Source organism: Somniosus microcephalus, chromosome 19 (genome assembly GCF_052327205.1).
Source record: "Somniosus microcephalus isolate GS21.2 chromosome 19, FLI_Smic_1.0, whole genome shotgun sequence".
Classification (NCBI taxonomy): domain Eukaryota; kingdom Metazoa; phylum Chordata; class Chondrichthyes; order Squaliformes; family Somniosidae; genus Somniosus; species Somniosus microcephalus.
This window is the reverse complement of record NC_141005.1, coordinates 47,464,502-47,490,095: the sequence shown is the minus strand read 5'-3', so window position 1 is coordinate 47,490,095 and position 25,594 is coordinate 47,464,502. Positions and strand designations below refer to the sequence as shown.

General features: G+C 41.5%; 1 protein-coding gene across 3 annotated transcripts in view; it reads left to right on the top strand.

Annotated features, from left to right (window-relative positions):
• The window catches only part of rbm19 (RNA binding motif protein 19), a 292,795-nt gene that overhangs the window by 47,004 nt on the left and 220,197 nt on the right, over positions 1–25,594 (top strand). For all 3 annotated transcript variants that reach the window (XR_015072332.1, XM_085961763.1, XM_085961764.1), the window contains exon 17: positions 12,599–12,732. Coding sequence is in view for 2 of the 3 variants with exons in the window: in XM_085961763.1 (XP_085817889.1) it covers positions 12,599–12,732 (134 nt within the window). In the remaining variant the exon portion in view is untranslated. The remainder of the gene's footprint in view (positions 1–12,598; positions 12,733–25,594) is intronic.

Genomic DNA, 25,594 nt, shown 5'->3' with positions numbered 1-25,594 from the left:
TAGACTTGGTTTCAATGTAGATTCACTGGTTTTGATACAGTGCAAATTGTTTCACTTGCAAATCCAGATATTATAAATAACTTGTTTACTTGAATGCCTTTGCAGCTTGTGTTTAATCATAGCACTTTGGTGGAGAAGGTAAATAAGACAAGGTGAAAAGCTTTAAAGCTTTTATAATTGCTGACATGACTTTGGAGCAGATCATAGTACTTCACATAAAAGCATGGCTAAATCAAGAATGACTTTTGCGAAAGTCAATGACTTGAAGAGCATATCGAGCTCGGAAAAGTTATTTGAAGTCGAATGCACTATGTTTCGGAAAGAAAATTGTTTATTATTAATGGGTGGTACTTAATAGCCATAATTTGCAAAATTTGAAAAATAAAACCAGGTGACTGCAGTGTGTTGCATTTGAAATGCCACTTCCTAATTTTGTGTATATAGGAGATAATCCATGCCTCCTTTGAAATAAGAGCTTGACTATGAATCTACATTTGTTGAATCCACTAGTGCATTACAGTTGACTTTGAGTGAAAATTAAAATATTTATCCAGCGTATGCAGCCCAGAACACCATGGGGTGTACGTTAGTTGTAGGTGTGAAATATGTAATTTTACTTGCATAGACGATATAGCTCTTCCAAAATTAATTTAACAGAAGCAATTGGTAATTTAAAAAGAAAACAAGCAGCTATGAAATCCTTGCAGTGATCAGTGAGCGCACATTTGTAACCATGCCAATAACTTTCCCATACAATAGCAAAATACTGCGGATGCTGGAAATCAGAAATAACAACAGAAAATGCTGGAAACACTCAGCAGGTCAGGCAGCATCGTGGAGAGAGAAACAAGAGTTAATGTTTCAGGTCAATGACCCTTCGTCTAGTTCTGATGAAGGGTCATCGACCTGAAACATTTACTCTGTTTCTCTCTCCACGATGCTGCCTGACCTGCTGAGTTATTACAACAGAAAATGTTGGAAACACTTTCCCATAACTGTCCCAAAGCATTCTGAAAGTGTTTCGACAGTCCAAAGACAACCAGTTAATCCACAACACATTTGCACAACATCGCAAAAACATCGAAATAGAACCAAATTACCTTTAAGCATTCTGGCGCACTCGTACATGCATAGCAGGAACAAAAACAAGCAAATCCATAGCATGCCAAAATGCCACTCATAGTGCACACTTTTTTTTCTGGGGGCTGAGGGGGCTTGAGCTCCTTTTTCTCACCTGGTCTCCATGCATACACTAACTCCAGATGACCTGCTCCCACACTACTGTTAAGGTCCATCTGAATCAACAGGTAAAAAGTACCCATGCAAGGCTCCTGGGGGCAAGGGAGAGGGTGAGGTTAACTCTAGTGTCCTCTTTCCCCTATGGGAACCCTCTAACCTCTGGCACCTGCAGGCAGCAATGTGGCTATGCTCCTCAAATTTTGGGCTCTTGCGCATCCCCGATTTTCATTGCTCCACCATTGGTAGCCGTGCCTTCACCTGCCTAGGCCCTAATGCTGGAATTACCTCTCTGTCTCGCTACCCCTCCTTCTTTAAAACCTACCGCTTTGACCAAGCTTTTGGTCACCTGTCCTAATATCTCCTTCCTTATGTGGCTCAGTGTCAAATTTTGTCTGATTAAACCCCCTGTGAAGCTCCTTGGGACATTTTACTACATTAAAGGTGCTATATGAATGCAAGTTGTTGTTGCGATTAGGTTCTCAATAGATTGGGAAGATGTCAGTAGATTGAGTTGCTGAATTTATGTCCTTTCTCTAGATCCAATACACTGCGCTACCATGTTGCATACGAATAAGTTTATTTTTGCTGTACCCACAAAAATACATTAAAAAAAAAAATTATACTCTGTAGGAAGTTGTTCAATATCCTGTTTAATTCGATCATAAAGGAGAGCTGTAAAACACGCTCCTGACTTGCTAATGAATTGTACAGCCTGCTTTACTGATGGAATAAACTTCTGATGCAGTGTACTGTCTTTCATAGTATTGCATATCCTGTTTATCACACTGGATTAGTTTTCCAGCTTTTGAATATTTTAATTAGAAGACAATTGGCAGTACTGCAAGCCATTGAGCAATATTCCTAAGCAATTTGTAATATATTAACTGGGATTATGTAAACATTTTCAACAGTTGCCATCCAAATAAGACTTGTAATATATTATATGCGAGTTATGACAGATTAGGTTTGGTCACATTCTTCTGCTAGCTGTAATTTATGTCAATCCATCGATTAGCTGCATAAAATAAAAACCTAAAAAAGCTGATTTTGATGCAGTAGTTAATGAAGCTTGTATTCCCTGTGCTACACTAATGTTGTAAAGGCTACCTCTTTACATTTCTTATTGTGGCATTGCCCTTGGAGATCCTCTAAGTGAAGCTTATGGAGCCAACAGGAGACCCAATGCCATATTACAAATCACCATTTAATGCCCCCCATAGGCGGTGCTCTTCTGAGCTTGTGGTCAACAGACATTGTTGGCCCATACTTACAGAAGCTTTGCTCTGCACCTAACCAGTGCTTTCCTCAGAGTTCAGAGTAGGCCATTACATCAGTGATGCCATTCCAGATGATAACCTCACTGGTACCCAATAGTACTGCTTCCTGATCTTCTCACTAGATTTTTAAATTCATCTGTTTTTCATCTTCCATGATCTGGTGAAATTAGCAAAAAGACAAATGTACTGTAACTGTACACGTGATAACATCTCGATTAGTATCACCTTTAGAGTAAAAGTACATTAAGCATTCCCTAACACAAGTTCAAACACGAGTGATGGCGTTTGTGGGTACTTTTGTCAGATTTTCCATTTCAGCAAAAATGAAGAAAAAATTTGACATGAAATAGACTCTTTATAGTCACAGCCAGCAAAGTAGAAATAATATAAACCATATTTTTGATGGGATTTTTGGCTGACTGGTGTATATGTCAGTGTCATGTCCTGAAGCTAAACAACACTGGAGGAAAGAAATGTAATTCCCTAAGGTACAAAGTAATTTGGGGAAAAATGGGTAGTATCTTGTTTTTTACTTTGAGAAAATTTTACATTTTTACAACAAACATTTTATTTTCCCTGAACATTTCCATTTAGTTTAGTAATGATCTAGGTTTCACCTCAATAAAACCATGTATAATTTTAAAACCAAAACCTGTTTCCTAATGGGTAAAGACACCACTCGGGTAATACTAAGCCATACAGACAAAAGGTCCAAGGTTTGATTTCGAAGGTTGGGCGGGGGGGGGGCAACAATTATATGGGGTTCCTACAAGGGATGGCAGTGGAGGTACTCCTGTTGAAAACTGTGTGTGTGTGTATGGATAATAGGCCCTTAAACTGTGCTGCCTGTGACAAAGTGAATGACCTTAAGTTTACTGTGCCATGTTAAATTATTTGCTCCTTATTTGTGCTCCCCTTTTGTAGCACTATGCATGATGCCAAAAAGATGTATTATTTGATCTGAGGGTTCTCCATACTTCCACACTTCCTTTCCATTTCCATGTTTTCTTTTTCCTTTCTATTCCACTTTCAACCTTTTTTCCGCGTAACCATCTTCTGCTCTTCCCTATAACCATCATCTCCATAGACCTCTTGCTCTCCTCTATCTCATAAGTTTGCTATAGCTCTTGTGCCCTTTTTTTGCCGTAGTTCTATTTGTCGTCCTTACTTCTGAAATCCCATAAAAGCAGAACATGGGTTCATGCTACGTTGGGTCCTCACAGCATGAACTTCTGGTTTGTGCCATCTCTGTTTTAAGTAAAACTAAAAACACAATGATTTAAGTACCTTACTGGTTTTTGGTTGTTAGTGGGAGAAGCATGGCTACCCTTTGAAAAGGTTGGTGGAAGTTTGCCACTGCATTGTATTCAAAATCATGCAGAGGGAGAATTAGAAAAGGACCTTGATCCAACAGGAATGTGAACCCTCCGAACATCCAGATAAGTCTTGCACTGCCTGCTGTGGAAAGCATTCAGAATTTGGATTTATTTAATCCAACTCATTCCTTTTAAAAATTAACATTGCAGAATACTTGGGGCACTGTGTTAATGTGTGTGCCCCACTCCCAACAACAGGTTATATCTTTCATCCTGAGCAAGTATTGTGAATTAACAATTTTTTGTAGGTTGTTGTGATCCCATTTCATAACATTTAGCATCAAGGCGCAGCATGTAATTTGTCCAGATATTGTGGTAAAGACTTGTACGTGAAGAATTTTACACCTCAAAGGATTAAAATGCTACATTCTGTACTAATTGCTCTGGAGGGTTTTTGTAGTACGGATCATGGGAAAATACATATCGTAATGTTTGTAATGGAATATTTATGACTAAGTCCATAAGCATGCCCTATAGTAATGTTCAATCATTAATTTTTCCCTTTTAATCCAACTTTTAATTTAGTTTTGTGGCGTTTTTAATCTGGACAATTCCTTTCACTCCTTTCTTTGAAAGCATGCTATATTGAAGCCTTTTTTAAATAGGTGTCCTTGTTTAGAAAATATTCTTTAACTTTTATTATAAAATCCTAAAGTATCAAAAGAATACCTTGAGTTGGGATCACCTGAGAAAATAATGAGGGGGAAAAAACAAAGCCTCTGTTGTCCAACACGACACAATGCTTACTGTGTAAGCAGTACATATGACTGCATTGTATTAGTGACAGGCTAATACTAGTCCCAGTGCTCTCTTCTTTCTTCTTCAAGGACATGACTCATTTTGAACTTTCATGGTTTTTTCATACATATATAAGGCTGCAACAGTGGCCTTTGGGGGAGGTGAGCCTTGAGCTTTGAGAATGAAAGCAGCAATGCCAATCTGGCTACTAGTCACCAGGGAGCTATTATCTTACTGTGCCGAGACCCAGGCCCTGTGATAATGAACTTCAGGGGAATGCTTAGCGAAGGCTGCAGTTCACTGATAATAGCTTTTGTTGTGCAGGATGTGCTTTGCATGCAGAAAGCCTCAGAATTTTGTAGCTCAAGAATAATGTAACTGCTTTTTGCTTTGCGTGACTGCATTTTATCGTGCAAGCCACAGATGGAAGTGCATTTAAATCTTTTTGCTGATGGATTAACTGTCAATGATTTATTAATTTCCCCCGAGTTGACAGAACCCTTACTTACTAAATTTAAGCAAATAAAATATTTAAAATTTTCTTTGGCTTGAAACAAATAGAAGAAATTAAAAACACTTCAGCATTAAAGCCAACCTTTTTTTAATGTGCAGATTTTTAATGGCCTTAGTATGTTAAGTGTAAAGGTGGTTGATTTTGATGGGTATTACAAGTGTTAAGAGTATTTGCTTAGGGGGCATACTGTCACTGAATATTTTTCTTGTGTATATAAATCCCTGTATACACTCCAAGAAAGTGAATATTTTCATTTTCATTAAACATTATTGTGTTACCAAGTGTCTTGACAAGGTCATGCAATAAAATAGGCTATCGACCTATGTGTGGTTTTATGACTACGGTGGCACCTCACGAAGAATTGATTGTCAAGTTCATCAACCCACAGCACTTGTATTTGAAATATATCGTATAAAATGTATTTTTATTTTATGATTTATAAAGTTGGTCAGTTGTTTTTTGCATTCATTTTTAACAGGAAGTATACCTTTTTTGATTAATGCAAACTTGAGTTATTTTCAACACACGAATGAAAGGGCAATTGAAGTGTCTTGTTTAACTAAATATCTAGGTTCTTTATTTCTACTGTTTCTTCATTAATGCATTTATAAGTTTCCATATACTGTAACACAAAGTGGTGCAACCAATGCCCTTGATTTTGTCTTACTGGTAGCTGTAAGGTATCACGACTTGAGTCATGCTCTGAAGACTTGCAGTATGTTGTACATTAATTTTCATTGTTAGAAGTTCTCCCAAAACTCTGAAAGTCTCAGTTGGAGTTAGTCCATTTCAGCCAGGGATGGCAGTGAGACTACCTGTGTGTCCTCAAGTTAGAGAGGAGAAATATCAGCTAGATTTCCTGCTTGTGATCATTGCCTCCTGTGTATCAGGTGAGATCCAAGTGGGTTTGGCTGTGACACTTCATATCCCTTTCTCCAGCCCCAAACAAACATGATCAAATGGTCTGCTCTTGCTTTCCGTACTTGCATGTGAGGAATGGCTGCTTGAGGTACAGCCCTGGAAGGTTATTGATGCTAATTGATATTATTAGTCACTACTTTCAGGTGAGAAAGGGTACGGAAGAAAGATTCAACAGAATGAAAATTATACATAAGTAGCCGTAAGTTCAATATATCCTTAAATCTTGAATCAGTTAATAGAAAAATCCTGTTGGTGTAATTGCTCAGAGGTTTAGTCAGTGCCTGAAAACTTGCAGTTTTTTTTAACGAAAGTTGTAATCATTGAAATTGATGTTAAAAGTGCAGATTGATACTGGTCTAATTGTGAAAGAAGCACTCTTGTATCAATGCACTCGGCAATGGAGATCTGTGCAATTATGAAATTGAGGGAGAGTTGTTTGCAATAGGGTTTTGTGGAGAGCTTGCTACATAGAAAGAGGCTAATAATTACAAATAAAAACTGCTGCGGTGGACTCCATATCTGGTTTTCTATATTCCCTGTCTTTTAGAGTGCATTTACAGTCCAAGTGTAGCATTGGTGCAAAGCAGAAACCACTTTCACACTGAAACTTGTATAAACACTCTGAATATTCATTCAAATTTCAATCCTTTTTTATTTCCTCAATGTAATTGTAGACACAGCACTAAACATCTGATTTTTGCTAGAAAGACCATAGCCTAGTGGTTAGAGATAATAAATGGGGAGGAGGATAACCACTGGCTCATGTAGCCTCTGTCTGTAATAGTGGAAAAGCTACAGATTAAAATGCCTCTTAGAATTTGCACTGTGCTGTACAAATTTGCTGCATTTTGTAGACTACACATGATATTTTTGAGTTTGGTGGTCCTGTCTTGTGATTTAAGAATTCTGAAGTTAAGTCATGGTTTTATAAAGATTATTAAAATCTATATATTTGTTATACCACAGAATTCATTTGTTCACTCTCAATAACATGGTACTGGGATGGTGCATTAATCTCATTCCTGTTTCACCTCTGTCACATTCCCTCTATCAGGCCCTATTGGCATATTTTCTCTTTAATGTTTACAATATAAACTAAAGACTGGTCCCAAAATTATTGGCCTTTTTGGCATTTCGGGGGCCTAGAATTGAGATGACATGCTTTTAATGGCCATCAAATTGGGGTGCAAGCATTTTCCACCTCCAAATCGATACACGAGTTCCCAGTTTCCAGCCTTCCCGTGATCAACCCGCCAAGTTCCCAAGGAGCTGCTTTAAATATATTGGCCCGGAAATTCGGGTCCCAACGCGTGAGTACGCACGGGGTACTCGCGCGTAGGCCCAACGAAAGTGCCGGTTTCGTGCATGCACTGCACATGCGCGGGAAACTGGCACTTCCATTCCCCTGAAAGAAGGGGTTGACAGGTGGAAGGCGTACGCTGGAGAGGCAGCGCGTGCGCATCGAACTTACGTTTTTTTTGCAGGTTTCTCCGGGAAGATAAGTCTCCAGCAGTTACACTTTTAAAAAGCAGAATTAATTAAAATTAAAACATTTTTTCCACAGGTTTATTATTTTTAAATACTTTAAAGAAAGGTAAGTTTATTTTTAGCCCTGTTAGAAAATGTAATTAATTTTTTGAAAAATTAAAATTATTGTTTAAAATAGTTATTTCATGTAATTTATGGTTATTTTAAAAATGGGATTTAAAAAAAAATTATTTGAGGTTTTGGGGCTTATAGTATTTATAGGTTTGACAGTTCTTCCTGTCAAACTTATGAATGAAGCTTTCCCTGCTACCATTGGCTCTCCATGGCCCACGTAATCCCAGGGGACGCATCGAACTAACTGCACCCCTGGGATGCGCAAGTACTGCGCGCCGGCAGTTGGAGGATGCCCAGGATCGGAATCCCACGCAGGCCCACGGCTGAACGGCCGGCGCACTAGGTAAGTGCAGGTCGGGGGCTTGCACCCGCGGGAAGCCCCCGACCCGAATTTCTGGGCCATTGAAATGAGTGCCAATAATTATGGTGCATCGAAATTCCAGAACTTACACTGTCAATGCGCTTAGAATGTAACTTAGAATTTTGTATGGCCTGTTGCCGGGATTAGTTGAGACCGGTGAAATTGAGGAGTCTGAAGAGTGCCAAAACTTTGTCTACGGATTACTGGAGCTCGGAAAGAGTTTTTGCAGGGTGTTTTTTTGCTATTTTCATACACAATGCTGGTCTTGCCTCTGACTGTCTGGAACTGACCCCTGGGATATTTTTCCCTCCGTTCACAGTGGACCAGGTATGGGTTTTCCATTATAATGGAGGAAGAGGCGCAGCAGGAGAAGATAGAGTAAAGAAGGGTGAGCCAGCAAATGAGGTGGTTGATCCCTTCAAGATATTAACTCTCTTCCCCTCTCCACACAAAGGATTTACAGGCCCTATGTAAACGTTAGTGAGGTGCTCTCTGTTAGAAGATTGTGCTACACAAGAGGTAAATGGGGAGATGTGCCAACTATGCCATGATCATTTGTGGCCACGCTCTTCTGCCCATACAGCTCTACCTGTGGCAGTAAATGTTACGATCGCAGTCAATATTTACGCCACTGAGCCATTTCAGGCAGCCACGGGGGGCCAGCCAGCGCCCTGTATGGGAGTGTATTTGCCACACTTCCAGGGATTTCATCTAGTTTGGCATCACAGCAAAGCAGTAGCAAAATAGGGCCATTTAGTTTCATAGTATCGCTCAAGTTGCAGGGTACAATAGATGGCACCCATTAGCTTTGCGCGCTCCTACAGTTGACCACCTCAACTTCCTGAACAGAGCAGCCTACCACTCAATGTCCAGAACATGTATGGCAACATGCAGAGAATCCTTTTCAACGCAACATTTTCCGGAAGATGCCATGATGTATTTGCCCTTAGGAATTCTGTCCTTCCTGAGTTCCAAATCGTATCCTGCATGGTTGCAGCCTGCACAATTTTGTGATCCAAAAAGGATCTGGACCTGAACAACATGGAAAAGAGTATCAGGATGACCATCACTCTGAGCATGTCTCAATGACTGCTGCATGGGGCATCAGGATACAACTTAGCAAGGAAGTATTTTCATCTATTTACCATGGTAACAGCTGTATGCCTCCTCGGGGAGTTCCATGGCCTGTTTCTCAAAGGGATGTGATCTCCTTTATGTCAGGGGTGCCCCCTCTTGCTCATTCCCCCCTCGGGCATCATACTCAAGTTTCTCCTGCAGTACAAATAAGTCATTAGGTTTTGGCTGTCATTTAAAGAGATGTGTCCATGGGGACATCAGACAGCTGAAGTTACAGATCTGGCAGTATCACCCTCTTAAAGTGGAGCAAGGTTTTAAGATTCTGCATGCAAGTAATTGATGCTAGAAAAATGGTATCAGCTGTTATAAGCTCCAAAGTTAATGCCCACCTTAATCAAAGTGCAGTGTGAAAGGTTAGATGTGCAGCTATTAATTTTCGATGGTGAGCATGGAAGCAAAGGGGATCTGGTCAGTGTGTTACTTTGCCTGCTCTCGTTAGATCACCGAACTTCTTCCGCTCTGGTCTGCAGTTCTGGGGGTGATAATTGGTACTTGGTGCCACTGCCATTTCCCTCCATGTGCCATGAGAAACTGGTCTTTGAAGCTTCTTCCTATGCGCACCCAGCTTTATATCCTTGGCTTCATCTCATCTAGGAGGATTTGTAGGTCATGCGGTGAAATTTTCAGCCTTTCTATGCCTCTTTGCAATGCCCTGCTCCCTTTGGGTAACTCGGCCAGCCAATCTCTTTGACATAGCTTTTGGTCATCCTTCCTAGAACAGGAAACTTCGCGATATCCGGCACCGACAGGACCGGCGTGATGCCGATCTATGCAAACTTCCGGACAGACCAGCGCTAATGTTGAAGGATACGGAGGTTTTCATCTCCGTATCTGACAACAAACACTGTTGCTTAGCAACAGCTTGTAAACAGTCGGCCCGTACCTTGGAAGCGTCTCTGTAGCTTAGCAACAGCTTCAGAGAGGCTTTCCAGAGACTGACTGTTAAATGCTAGGAGAAGAAAAAAAAAGAAAAAAAACCTAACAAAACAGCTGCTGATTTCTGCCGTTAGATCGAGGTTTCCGGACATACAACCTCCAGATAAACCAAAGTTTCCTGTATCCCCTTCTTTGGCTTAGTGACATTTTTGCCTGATTATGTCTATGTGAAATACCTTGGGACATTGTTCTACATTAAAGGCGTTGTATGAAGTTATTGTTACTCAAACATGAGGATGTATCTTATCATATTTGCTTTGCTGTAAAATATCAGCCACGAGGAACAACTGCAGCATGTTTCCCACATTATTCAGAACAGGATAAATGCGCACTGTAAACTTAAGGCAGCCATGCCCCATCAGGCATTGCAGAACACATATTGAAGCCATCCTAACTGACCTGTGCCAAGGATGACTTCATAGAGTCATAGAGTTATACAGCACAGAAAGAAGCCCTTCGGCCCATCGTGTCTGCGCCGTCCATCAAGCCCTGTCCAATCTAATCCCATTTTCCAGCATTTGGTCCATAGCCTTGTATGCAATGGCATTTCAAGTGCTCATCCAAATGCTTCTTGAATGTTGAGGGTTCCTGCCTCTACCACCCTTTCAGGCAGTGAGTTCCAGACTCCAACCACCCTCTGGGTGAAAAAGTTCCTCCTCAAATCCCCTCTAAACCTCCTGCCCCTTACCTTGAATCTATGCCCCCTTGTTATTGACCCCCCTACTAAGGGGAAAAGTTCCTCTTTATCTACCCTATCTATGCCCCTCATCATTTTGTACACCTCAATCAGGTCCCCCCTCAGCCTTCTTTGCTCCAAGGAAAACAACCCCAGCCTGTTTAGTCTTTCTTCATAGCTGAGGCGCTCCATCCCAGGTAACATCCTGGTGAATCTTCTCTGCACCCTCTCCAAAGCAATCACATCCTTCCTATAATGTGGCGACCAGAACTGCACACAGTACTCCAGCTGTGGCCTTACCAGCGTTTTGTACAGCTCCATCATAACCTCCCTGCTCTTATATTCTATGCCTCGGCTAATGAAGGCAAGTATCCCATATGCCTTTTTAACCACCTTATCTACCTGTTCCGCTGCCTTCAGGGATCTATGTACATGTACACCAAGGTCCCTCTGACCCTCTGTGCTTCCTAGGGCCCTACCACTCATTGTGTATTCCCTTGCCTTATTTGTCCGTCCAAAATGCATCACCTTGCACTTTTCAGGGTTAAATTCCATTTGCCACTTTTCCGCCCATCTGACCAACCCGTTTATATCGTCCTGTAGCCTGAGGCTTTCCTCCTCGCAATTTACCACCCCACCAATTTTCGTGTCATCTGGAACTTACTGATACCAGCGACTCGCTGTTGACAAAACTACACCAGCAATGACTGGCATTAAAATAATGTTGACGCCAACTGGCACCAAGATAGCATTGGCCTTGACTGTACCAAATTTAATGTAAACAAGCAGATTACAATTGGTATTTCAAACGTAGTAACTATCAGCCTAGTAATGCAGAACTCCCCTTGGATAAGGTCTCTTTAGTACAGAGATCCCAAAGATAGTGAACTGCAAGCTCCTCTTGTCTAGCCACATTTCTGATTTAGTTTCCTGATAGGATGATTCTCAGAATTCAATTTCTGTTTTTGCAGAGGGTTACTTCCCAGCTTCATTTGGGTTAAGAAACTCTGAAGGCAGAACTGGACAAATGTTGACATGTTATAGATACTTTCAAAATGTAAACATTATCTATGCAGAGTACTTTAGGATTTCTTGTGATGCAAAGAACCAAGCCAATAAATTATCATTGGATGACTGAATACATACGACACTGCTACCATCTTGCAAGGAAGAAGCTCAGGGATAGGTTGAGGGTTATTTTATCCCTTCTATGACTTGCCTAGACATCCTTCAATTGGATTTCATGTAATATCATGTGCAAGACTCACATGGAACAATCCTCACACTTTTGTTAATTATTACTGTCCAGATTTAACTGTAGCATATGACAATGCCTTGGGACTGATTTGCCAAACGGCTGCTGTTACACAAATGGCTTCCCCGTCCTAATTTTTTACCAGTTTGCTATGCACCTATGGTGTTTGATGGATGTGGATTGAAGAAGAAAGATAATTATTTAATTAAATCTTTAAGTGATTATGCATGTTCTATACACCAAAATCCCATCCATTCCAACAGGTAGCGCAGTGTTATAACTTCAGGTACAGTAATAGGTTTCAGTCTAACTTCCAGTCAAAAATTTGGAGCAAAAATGTAGGCCCTGAAGCTTGTGTTGCAGAAATCAACTAGAAAGTCAATTTTTCATATTGATGAATTAACATTTTAATCCAAGCAAGTCAGCAACAAAAACAAAGCATTGATTTGAGTTAGTATATCCTGTATTTGCCATTAATTTGGGGAAATAAATATTGGATGATAGCAACATGAAAGTGCCAAATTGAGACTGAGAGCGCATTAAAAGTAACCTTTTATATTTTGTAGACGGTCAAGGTGACCAGGCAACACATGAAAAAGAAGCAGATGATTCGAGTGAGGAAGAGGAAGGAAGTATTCCAGGGTGCACTTTATTTGTTAAAAATCTAAATTTTTTAACAACCGAAGAAGCTCTGATGAAGGTAAGTGTTCTTCCAGTTTCCTTAAGGGAAAGTAAATGGGTCAGATTTTGCGTTCGTCGGTGAACAAACGGCACCAGCCGTTCATTACACTTGCCCTTGCCCACAGACTTTCTGTGGTGTTTTGCACTGGATCTTGATGTGATTAGAAAGCCATTTCAACATGGTGCCCTCTATAGGGGATCTGGGACCTGTGAACAGGGCAAGCAGTTGTGTATCTCCTTGACCAATCCGATTGAAGAATTGTTACTGAGCAGCGCAGAGCCTGAACCAGGAAGTGTAAGTTAGGAGATTTAATTCAATGCCAAATCATGTACAGAAAGTGAAATTGAAAGAGAGGATTAAGAGAGAGATAGAAGAAAAAGTTTTTTTTTTAATTTAGTTTTTTTTTCAATCTCAATAATAGTTAAAATCTGAAGGAATCAGACTCTACAATTTTCAAAGTTAATTTTCAGTGCTAGAGAGGGTGTTTGGCAGTAATTAAGACTTATTATGCCATTAAAAATTTACTTACACTGCAATGAACAAGTCCTAACTTTTTCTGGCAAGTTTAGTGTATCTATCACATAAATACAACAACTTCATGCTGTTCCATGTGGTTTAATACCGAGTATCTTGGCAAGATACCGGAGGAGCAGGGTAATATGGACAGCAACCTCTTGATTTCTGTGTTTAACTGCATGTGCGGTTGCCAGAAGTTGCTGTCCGATTTGCACGTTAACAGTAATCGCTGATAGCCTCACCGTTAATTTTACTGCAGAATCTGGGCCATTGTTATTATGTCCTAGGGGGAGTGTTTGCTAGTGCTGTTCGGGGGGGTTTAAACTAAAATGGCAGGGGGTTGGGAACCTGAGCAGGGAGACAGAGGAAAGGAAAATAGGGATAAAAGCAAAAGACAGGAAGGAGAAAAACAAAAGTGGCAGTCAGAGAAATCAATGGTTTAAATCAAACGTGGCCACAGTAAATAATAATTCTAATAGTTCTAAGAGCATTAAAAAAACAAGCATGAAGGCTTTGTGTCTTAATGCGAGGAGCACTTGTAATAAGGTGGATGAATTGGCTGCGCAAATAGAGGTAAACGAATATGATTTGGTTGGGATTATGGAAACGTGGCTCAAGGATGGCCAAGACTGGGAACTCAACATCCAGGGGTATTCGATATTCAGGAAAGATAGGCAAAAAGGAAAGGGAGGTGGGGTAGCATTACTGGTTAAAGAAGGGATTATTACAATTGTAATGAAGGATATTAGCTCTGATGATGTGGAATCTGTATGGGTAGAATTGAGAAATACTAAGGGGAAAAAAACATTAGTGGGAGTGGTATATTGACCTCCAAACAGTAAGGCGGAGGTTGGGGATGGCATTTAAAGGGAAATTAAAGAAGCGTGCAATAAGGGCACAGCAGTCATCATGGGTGACTTTAATCTACATATAGATTGGGCCAACCAAATTAGTAACAATACTGTGGAGGAGGAATTCCTGGAGTGTTTACGGGATGGTTTCCTGGACCAATATGCCGAGGAACCAACCAGAGATCAGGCCATCTTAGACTGGGTATTATGTAACGAGAAAGGATTAATTAGCAATCTTGTTGTACGAGGCCCCTTGGGTCGGAGCGATCATAATATGATCGAATTCTTCATTTAAGATGGAGAATGAAGCAGTTGACTCGGAGACTAGGGTCCTCAATTTAAATAAAGGAAACTACGATGGTCTGAGGAGCGAGTTGGGTAGGATTGATTGGGGAATGGCACTCAAAGGGTTGACGGTGGATAGGCAATGGGAAACATTCAAAGACCGAATGGATGAGCTACTGAATTTGTTCATCCCAGTTTGGCATAAAAATAAAACAAAAAAGGTGACTCAACCGTGGCTAACTAGGGAAATTAGGGATAGCATAAGATCCAAGGAGAACACATATAAATTGGCTAGAAAAAGCAATAATCCTGAGGATTGGGAGCAGTTTAGGAGTCAACAAAGGAGGACAAAGGGATTAATTAAGAAAGGGGAAATAGAATATGAGAGTAAGCTAGCAGGGAACATAAAAACTGACTGTAAAAGCTTTTATAGGTATGTGAAGAGAAAAAGATTGGTGAAGTCAAGCGTAGGTCCCTTACAGTCAGAATCAGGGGAATTTATAATGGGAAACGAGGAAATGGCTGACCAACTAAATACATACTTTGGTTCTGTCTTCACAAAGGAGGACACAAATAACCTCCCAGAGATGCCGGGGAACATAGGGTCTGATGAAAGGGAGGAACTGAAAGAAATCAGTATTTGTCGGGAAATGGTGTTAGGAAAATTGATGGGACTGAAGGCTGATAAATCCCCAGGGCCTGATGGTCTACATCCCAGGGTACTTAAGGAAGTGGCCCTAGAGATAGTAGATGCATTGCTGGTCATCTTCCAGAACTCGATAGACTCTGGAACGGTACCCATGGATTGGAGGGTAGCTAATGTTATCCCACTATTCAAAAAAGGTGGTAGAGAAAAAGCGGGGAATTATAGACCGGTAAGCCTGACATCGGTAGTGGGGAAAATGCTAGAGTCTATTATAAAAGATGTAATAGCAGAGCACTTGGAAAGCAGTGACAGGATCAGACAAAGTCAACATGGATTTACAAAAGGTAAATCATGCTTGACTAATCTACTGGAATTTTTTGAGGATGTAACTGGTAAAATAGATAAGGGAGAACCAGTGGATGTGGTGTATTTGGACTTTCAGAAGGCTTTCGATAAGGTCCCACATAAGAGATTAGCGTGCAAAATTAAGGCACATGGGATTGGGGGCAAGGTATTGACTTGGATCGAGAACTGGTTGGCGGACAGAAAGCAAAGAGTTGGAATAAACGGGTCGTTTTCCGAGTGGCAGGCAGTGACTAGTGGGGTACCGCAAGGATCGGTCCTAGGACCCCAGCTCTTCACAATATATATTAATGATCTGGACGAGGGAATTGGATGTAATATCTCCAAATTTGCAGATGACACAAAGCTGGGTGGGAGGGTAAGCTGTGAGGAGGATGTCGTGAAACTCCAGTACGATTTGGGCAGAAACATGGCAAATGCACGATAATGTGGATAAATGTGAGGTTATCCACTTTGGTGGTAAAAACAGGAAGGCAGATTATTATTTGAATGGCAATAGATTGGGAGAAGGGGAAGTGCAGAGAGACCTGGGTGTTATTGTGCACCAGTCGCTGAAGGTAAGCATGCAGATGCAGCAGGCGTTTAAGAAGGCAAATGGTATGTTAGCCTTCGTAGCAAGAGGGTTCGAGTACAGGAACAAGGATGTCTTGCTACAGTTGTACAGGGCCTTGGTGAGACCGCACCTTGAGTATTGTGTGCAGTTTTGGTCACCTTACCTGAGGAAGGATGTTCTTGCCATGGAGGGAGTGCAGCGAAGATTCACCAGGCTGATACCTGGGATGGCAGGAATGGCGTATGAGGAGAGATTGTGTCGATTGGGCTTACACTCACTGGAGTTTAGAAGATTGAGAGGGGATCTCATCGAAACCTATAAAATTCTGTCAGGTCTGGACAGACTAGATGCAGGAAGGATGTTTCGGATGGCCGGGGAGTCCAGAACCAGGGGTCATAGTCTAAGGATAAGGGGTAAGCCATTTAGGACTGAAATGAGGAGGAATTTCTTCACCCAGAGTGTGGTGAACCTGTGGAATTCTCTGCCACAGAGGGCGGTGGAGGCCAGTTCATTAAATATATTCAAGAAAGAGTTGGATATATTTCTTGAGGCTAAAGGGATCAAGGGATATAGGGAGAAGGCAGGGACAGGGTACTGAATTTGGATGATCAGCCATGATCGCATTGAATGGCGGAGCAGGCTCGAAGGGCCGAATGGCCTACTCCTGCTCCTATCTTCTATGTTTCTATGTGGCACGAAGGTACAACATTTTGGTGGCGCTTCAATTGATCTTGTTTTATATTTTTACGTTTTGGCGTAGGCAGATGAGCTCTGCGAAATTTGGGTGTAAATGGCATTGTGGAAATTCTGGGCCAATACATCTTCACAGAAGAATCACAGAAACCCCACAGTGCAGATAGAGGCCATTTCGGCCCATCGAGCCTGCACTGACACATATCCCACCCGATCCCCATAACCCCTACACCAACACATATCCCACCCTATCCCCACGTATTTAATCCCCCTAACACTAAGGTTCAATTTACCATAGCCAATCAACCTAACCTGCACATCTTTGGACTGTGGGAGGAAACCGGAGCACCCGGAGTAAACCCACGCAAACACGGGGAGAATGTGCAAACTCCACACAGACAGTCGCCCAAGGCCGGATTCGAACCCGGGTCCCTGGCGCTGTGAGGCAACAGTGCTAACCACTATGCCACCGTGCTGCCCTTGGTTTCTCATTTTTAGATTAGGCGTAAAGCAAAAAAAACTGGAAAGAATTCTGGGATGTTTAAAAAAATAAGATTTCTTCCAATTTGCAACAAAAATTCTCCATCTCAATCCATTTTGATCATCGCATGGTTTGACCATTAAATGGTAATGAAATCTCTAGGTCTTGAGTTTCTACTTAACTGCATGGAAAACTGACTAGCTTCTTTGTATTGGTACCATGTTTAATATGTGTTGATGGTAAATTTTGCATTGGAACTTCAGCATATAAAGGAGAGAATTCTGGACAGTGAAACTGAATTAAGTTGAATTGCTGACCATAATTCTGGTGTCACAACAATTGACAAAACATAGAATCATAGAATGGTTACAGCACAGAAGGAGGCCATTCAGCCCGTTGAGTCCATGCCGACTCTGCAGGAGCACTTCAGCTAGTCCCACTCCCCCGCCCTTTCCCTGTAGCCTGACGTATCCAATTCCCTTTTGAAAACCACAATTGAATCTGCCTCCATCACCCTTTCAGGCAGTGAATTTCAGACCCTAACCACTCGCTGCGTAAAAAAGTTTTTCCTCCTGTCGCCTTTGGTTCTTCTGCCAATCACCTTAAATCAGTGTCCTCTGGTTCTCGACCCTTCTGCCAATGGGAACAATTTCTCTCTATCTGCTCTGTCTAGACCACTCATGATTTTAAACACCTCTATCAAATCTCCTCTCAAACTTCTCTACTCTCAGGAGAACAACCCCAGCTTCTCCAGTCTATCCGTGTAACTGAAGACACTCATCCCTAGAACAATTCTTGTCAATCTTTTCTGTACCCTCTCTAAGGCCTTCACATCCTCTTTAAAGTGCGGTGCCCAGAATTGGACACAGTACTCCAGTTGAGGCCAAACCAGTGCTTTATAAAGGTTCATCATAACATCCTTGCTTTTGTACTCTATGCCTCTATTTATGAAGCCCAGGATCTTGTATGCTTTTTTAACCGCTTTCTCAACCTGCCCTACCACCTTCAACGATTTGTGCACATATACCCCCAGGTCTCTCTGTTCATGCAACCCCTTTAGAATTGTACCCTTTAGTTTACCCTTTTAGTCTCCTCGTTTTTCCTACCAAAATGCATCTCTTCACACTTTTCTGCGTTAAATTTCATCTGCCACGTGTAACCCCATTCCACCACCCTGTCTAGTCTTGAAGTCTATCACTATCCTCTTCACTGTTCACTATACTTCCAAGTTTTGTGTTATCTGCAAATTTTGAAATTGTGCCCTGTACACCCAAGTCCAAGTCATTAATGTATATCAAGAAAAGCAGTGGTCCTAGTACTAACCCCCGGGAAACACCACCTTCCTCCACTCCAAAAAAACAAAAAACAAAAAAAAACAACCGTTCACCACTACTCTCTGTTTCCTGTCACTTAGCCAATTTTGTATCTATGCAGCCACTGTCCCTTTTATTCCGTGGGCTTCAACTTTGCTGGCAAGCCTATTATGTGGCACTTTATCAAACACCTTTTGGAAGTCCATGTACACCACACCAACTGCATTGCCCTCATCGACCCTCTCTGTTACCTCATCAAAAAACTCAATCAAGTTAGTTAAACACAATTTGCCTTTAACAAATCCTTAATTAATCCATACTTATCCAAGTATTACAGAATATTCACCACTTTTGCATGAAATCATGGAGTCAAATGTTCATACTGGCTGTACAAAAGCAGTAACATTTAATAGCAAAAGAATTTGGAGAGGGGGACGATTTTCTCGTGTGTGGCACCACCTTTACGTATCCATGAGAATTGGTATATTCAAGATGTCAGTGAGGTTTAAGGCTTTTCAGATGGCATAATCAGAAGCTTTAAAACTTACAATTACTTTTTTTTAAGATAATAAAATTGCTCCCCCACTTGCATGAAGAATGAAATTTTGATCACCAATATTCCCTGTAAGCCGTGCAGTTATTTGCCAGTCCCGCACAGCCCAGAAGCGGCTTTTTCAATGTTAAGTTTCGCGCATGTGTGAAACTGTGAACGGGCTGCGCAGCCCCTTAAAGGGGCCGTGCACACAAAAAAAAATTAGGTGGCACATTGTTGATCACCAATTTTATTTTCACTAAGAAATGAATATTGTACTTTCAATTAATTGACCTTGGGTCAGTTAATGTGGTATCTAAATTGCTTACACTCAGATGGTGAATTTCAGATCTAGGCTTGGTCAACAAGTGGAATACCAACAAAAACAAGTTGAATTTATATAAATCGTCTTTAATATAGAAAAACATACCAAGACCGAGTCCACACGCATCAGAAAGTAGCCTATGAATGCATAAAGCATACTAACATCAATAACTTCTAAGCTAAAGTGACTTGTTTCAGCTTGGCTTTCTTTGGAGACTTAACATATTCTGGGCAGCCAGGATACTAAGACAAGTCTGTTGAGGGCAATATGTTGCATATGAATAGCCAGTAAGGGAATAAACGCTTTTTGTTGTTTTGTACTGTAATTATGCAATAACTACTTTTGTAGGGATTTCGTTATTTTTTCCTACCACCGATGTTAAGCTGGCTGGTCTATAATTCCCTGGACAAGTTCTATCCCCCTTAAATATAGGTATTACATTAGCTGTCTGCCAGTCTTCTGGCACTACACCTTTTTCGAATGAATTATTAAATATGTGTAATAATGCCTCTGCTATCTCTTTCCTAGAATCTTTTAAAATGCGTGGATGCAATCCATCCGGATCAGGGGTTTTATCCTCTTTGAGTTTGATTAGTTTATTTAATATATCCCTTTTTTATTTTAAATGCACTTATCTCATTACTCATCTCATCATCCAACGTCACGTTCACCTGTTCTATCTCCTTGGTAAATACCGAAGCAAAATAATAGTATTTCTGCCATCTCCCTATCGTATTGTGGTATTGTCCTGTCTGTCCCTTAAATGCCCTATTCCCATCCCAACCTTTGCTTTTTTTATTGATGTGCCTGTAAAATATTTTACTATTTTTTTATGTTCCTTGATAATTTAATTTCATAGTTCCTCTTTGCCTTCCTAATTTGTTTTTTTTTAACTTCACTGCTAATCCCTTCGTATTCTCTCATCAGGCAATCCTCTGCTGCCTATGCATTTAATGTATACCTCTTTCCTTGCCCTCAATTGTTCCCTTATGTCTTTATTCATCCCTGGCATCTCATTAGTGTTTAGTTTGTTCTTTTTAGTGGAATATATTTTTCCTGCACTCTGTTGAACACCGTTTTAAATGTTTCCCATTGTCGTTCTACATCATTGTTTGCCAATATTGTTGCCCATTTTATCTTCCCAAGTTGTATTTTCAGCCCCTCAAAATCAGCTTTTCTCCAATCTATTAACCTGGTTTTTGTCATGCTTATGTCCTTCTCTATTATCATCTTAAAACGTATTATATTGTCACTATTGCCTATATGTTTCCCTACTTTTACTTCTCTTATCTGCTCTGGCTCATTCCCCATAACTAGATCCAGTAGCGAATCCTCCCTTGTTGAGCTTTTTACATATTGGGTTAGAAAGGAGTTCTGTACACATTGTAGGAACTCCATTCCCTTATCCCCTTTACCTACCTCTTCTGTCCAATTAATATTGAGGTAGTTGAAATCCCCATGATTATTGTATGTTTTTTACTCATTTCTCCAATTTGTCTGCATATTTCTTCCTCCACCTCCCTTCCACTATTAGGTGGTCTATAGACTACACCTGTTAGTGTGATTGATCCTTTATTATCTTTTATCTCTATCCATATGGATTCTATTTTTGTCTTGCTGATATCTACGTCCCTTTTTTCTACTGCCATTGTTATCCCTAGTAAGTACAGCTGCTTCACCTCCCCTTTTTTCCCCCTCTATCTTTTCTAAATATGTCATATCCTGCAATGTTTAATTCCCAGTCCTGATTTTTCTGTAGCCATGTCTCAGTAATCCCTACTATGTCTGGTTCCTTGCAACACATGATTGCCTCCAACTCCCCTGTTTTATTACGGACACTGTGTGCATTGCTGTACAGACAGTTTAACTCATTTTTAATAGGATTTCCTCTCATTTTATGTTTAACCATCTTTTTAGACTCCTGTTCTATAACTCTATTTGCTCCCTTGCTGTCAATGTCCTCCCATACTTTATTCTTTCCTATGCTCACTTTTCCTGTTTTGTTTATATTTAGGCTGCTTACATTTCTTGTAGCTCCCTCCCCCCCCATCTTACTAGTTTAAAGCCTTTGCCACCTCCCTATTTAACCTTTCCGCTAGGACACTGGTCCCATCCCGGTTCAGGTGGAGCCCGTCCCATCGGTACAGCTCCTTCCTGTCCCAGAACTGGTGCCAGTGTCCCATTAGCCACATGTTAATTCTCCTGATCTGTCTGCTTGTATGCCCATTTGCATGTGGCTCGGGCAATAATCTTGAGATTATTACCCTCGAGGATCTGCTTTTTAATTTAGAGCCTAACTCCTGAAACTCTTTCAGTAGGACCTCCTCCCTGTTCCTACTTATGTCATTTGTTCCGTCATATACCATGACATCTGGATTTACCCCCTCCCTTTCTAAGTTCCTCTCCAGCCGCTGTGAGATATCCCTTACCCTGGCACTGGGCAGGCAACACACCCTTCGGGATTCTCGTTCTTGGCTGCAGAGGACACTATCTATCCCCCTAATTATAGAGTCCCGTCTCCTCCCCCCCCCCCCCCCCCCCCCCCCCCCCTTTGGACAGCCTCCTGAGCCATGGTGCCTTGGTTTGCATTGTGGCTGACCTCCATGCAGTCTTTCTCCTTGCCCTCACAGGTAGTGAGTACATCGTACCTGTTGGACAGGACCAGTGTCTGCGGGACCTCCTTCTCAACCTCTCCTAAATCCCCGCTACCCGGCTCCCTAACAGTCACACCCTCCCATTCCTGAACCTGTGCTTTCCTCTGGAGTGTGACTGTATTCTGGATAAAACTGTCCAGAAATTCCTCCCCCTCCCTTGTGTGTCAGAGTGTCTCCAACTTGCTTTCTAGCTCAATGACTCTGAGCCGGAGAGATTCGAGATGGAGGCGTCTCCTGCAGACGTGTTTGCTCGGGACAGTCTTGCTGTCCACAAACTCCCACATACTGCAGTCCAGACACACAACCTGCCCTGCCATATCTTAGTCTAGCCTTATTTTATTTATTTAATAAGTTAAAGTCTTTATTCAACGATTATTTATAGTTATATTAAATAGCTTAACTAGTTAAGCTATAAATTTAATACAGTACGTTATAATTTCCCGGTCCTAGTTTAAACCACTGTCCTAGGTTAGAGGAAAAAAAACCTTAATACTCACCAACCAATCACCTACCTGCTGTCCTGTGACGTCACTCTTCGTTTTTGTTTGGAAATGGTCGGCAGTTCGTCCGCCACTGGTGTCTCCAATCAGGCCAACACTGTTTCCCCCGCTGTTTTATGTTCGGCCGCCGCTGGTGTCTCCAATCAGGTCGCTGTTGTTTTATGCTTCGCCACTGGTGTCTCCAATCAGGCCGACGCTGTTTCTCCCGCTGTTTTATGCTCCGCCGCTAGTGTCTCCAATCAGGTCGGCGCTGTTTCCCCCGCTGTTTTATGTTCGGCCGCCGCTGGTGTCTCCAATCAGGTCGCCGCTGTTTTATGCTCCGCCACTGCTGGTGTCTCCAATCAGATCGCCGCTGTTTCCCCCACTGTTTTATGCTCCGCTGCTGCTGGTGTCTCCAATCCAATGTATGCTCCATTGTTTCTCGTGCTTTTGTAAGTCTCCGTCTCCTAAACTTTGACTTTTCAGCATTCAAAATAATCAGAGGTACCAACCAGGCATGCATGGAATTCCATTGCCACCTCTCCCTAATACCGATATGTTCTCCTTGTATAATTTTCCCTTGAACACAAAATCTAGGCTGACACTTCAGTGCAGTGAATGAGTCACTGTTTGAGGTGCCGTCTTTTGGATGACACATTAAACCGAGGACCTTTCTTCCCTCTCGCGTGGACGTAAAAGATCCCATGACAATATTTTGAAGAAGAGCAGATGTCCTAGCCAATGTTTATCCCTCCGCCAACATGACTAAAAGAGATTATCTGGTCATTGTCACATTGCTGTTTGTGGTACCTTACTGTGCGCAAATTCCTACATTACAACAGTGACTACACTTCAAAAGTACTTAATTGTGGCTGTAAAGCACTTTAGGGTGTCCTAAGGTCATGAAAGGCACTATATAATGGAACTCCTTCTTTCTTTTCTTTCACATAGGAAGGTTTGGTATGACAGATAATGTTAATTATGATATAGTCTTAAGTGTCTTTTAATTTGGACGTAGAATTTCTAAACATCCTACCAACTGCAATGTATACAGCAATGAAATCTATTGAAAATAAACAAAAAAATGCAGTGATGATTTGTATGGATTTCTCATATAGTATTGCTGATAAACTAAAAGTGCAGCACAATAAAAGATGCTTAAATGGTTAGAATCCTCCAGGTACTGTACCTCATTCTCCGTGCCATGGCACTCTGAATGTTTTATGTCTGGCCAGATTAGCCATCACCTACTAAATCAACTTGACAAGCTTTGTTTAATTAAGCAATCATTTTTAGATTTAATTCTCACAACATCGCCCCTGTCTCTTGCTTCCTTTTATAATAAATATAATAATAATCAACTTTATTGTCATTGTTAGTGCACAAGTGCAGTACAACGAAATGTAGGCTTGCGGCTCCCGAGAGTGTACATTTAGATTAAGACATTTAAACATTCAACATACATTTGGCTTGTAGTATATTAACATAAACATAACCATAATAAAGTGCATTGGCAGATGTGCAGGCTTTAGTGTTTATTTGTGGAGTTCAGTAGGATGACAGCCCTGGGAAAGAAGCTGTTCCTGAATCTGGTCGTACGGGTGTGAATGCATCTGTAGTGTCTCCCAGATGGCAGGAGGGCGAACAGACTGTGGCTGGGGTGGGTAGGGTCTTTGATGATGGTCCGTGACCTCCGTAAACAGCGTTTCTGGTATATGTGCTCTATTGTTGATTATTTAAGATGATGCCTACAATGATTTTCTCAACGTTATGCATTCAAATAAAATTTGAAAAGTATTTTGACTTTGTTAAAATTATCAAACACAGCAGCATTTCTGTTTTGACCAAACAGTGCACAGATTAAAAGGATAAAATTCAGTATTTAGTGCAAAGTTGGGGATGAATCCAACCTTTCAGCTCTGCAGGCACACCCACACTGCATAAATTTAAAAAATAAAAACTGCCAATTAATTATGTACAAACTAGGGTTATACATGTACTCCAACAATTTGGCTGTATGCTGCTACATTGCATTTGGTGGAAGCTAGGCTCAGAACAAAGCGCAATGATTAACAATAACTTGCATTTATATAGCGCCTTTAACGTAGTAAAACAATCCAAGATGTTTCACAGGAATGATTCTCAAGCAAGATTTGACACCGGGCCACATGAGATATTAGGACAGATGGAGGTAGGTCTTAAGGATCATCTTAAAGAAGGAGAGCGAGGCGGAAAGGTTTTAGGAGGGCATTCCAAAGCTTAGGGCCTAGGCAGCTGAAGGAGCAGCCACCAATGGTGGAGTGAAGAAAATCTGGGATGCGCAAGAGGCCAGAATTGGAGTAGCGCAGAGATCTCTGAGGGTTGTAGGGCTGGAAGAGGTTTCAGAGATAGGGAGGGGTGCGGCCATAGAGAGATTTGAAAACCAGGATGAGAATTTTTTAATTGAGGCGTTGCCCGACCAGGAGCCAAAGTAAGTTAGCGAGCACAGGGGTGATGGGTGAAATGGTGTTTGGTGTGAGTTAGGATATGGGCAGTTTAGTTTTGGATGAGCGCACGTTTACAGAGGGTGCAAGGTGGGATGCTGGCCAGGGGAGCATTAGAATAGTCAAGTCGAGAAGTAACAAAGGCATGGATGAGGGTTTTAGCAGATGATGAGCTAAGGCAGGGGTAGAGGCGCGCGATGTTACGGAGCTAGAAGTAGGTGGTCTTGGTGATGGAGTGGATATGAGGTCGGAAGCCCAGCTCAGGGTCAAATATGACACCAGGTTGCGAACAGTCCGGTTCAGCCTCCTCAAACAGTGGCCAGGGAGAGATGGAGTTTGTAGCATGGACCAAAGACAATGGCTTCAGTCTTCCCAATATTTAGTTGGAGGATATTTTTGTTCATCCAGTACTGGATGTCGGACAAGTAGTGAGATAAATCAGAGACAGTGGAGGGGTCGAGAGAGGTGATGGTGAGGTAGCGCTGGATGTCGTCAGTGTACATGTGGAACCTGACAATTGTGTTTTCAGATAACGTCGCCGAGGGGCAGCATGTAGATGAGAAATCGGAGGGGGCCTAGGATAGATCCTTAGGGGACACCAGAGGTAATGGTGGGGGAGCAGGAAGAGAAGCCATTTCAAATGATTCTCTGGCTACAACTGGATAGATAAGAATGGGACCAGCCGAGATTAGTCCCACTTAAGCTA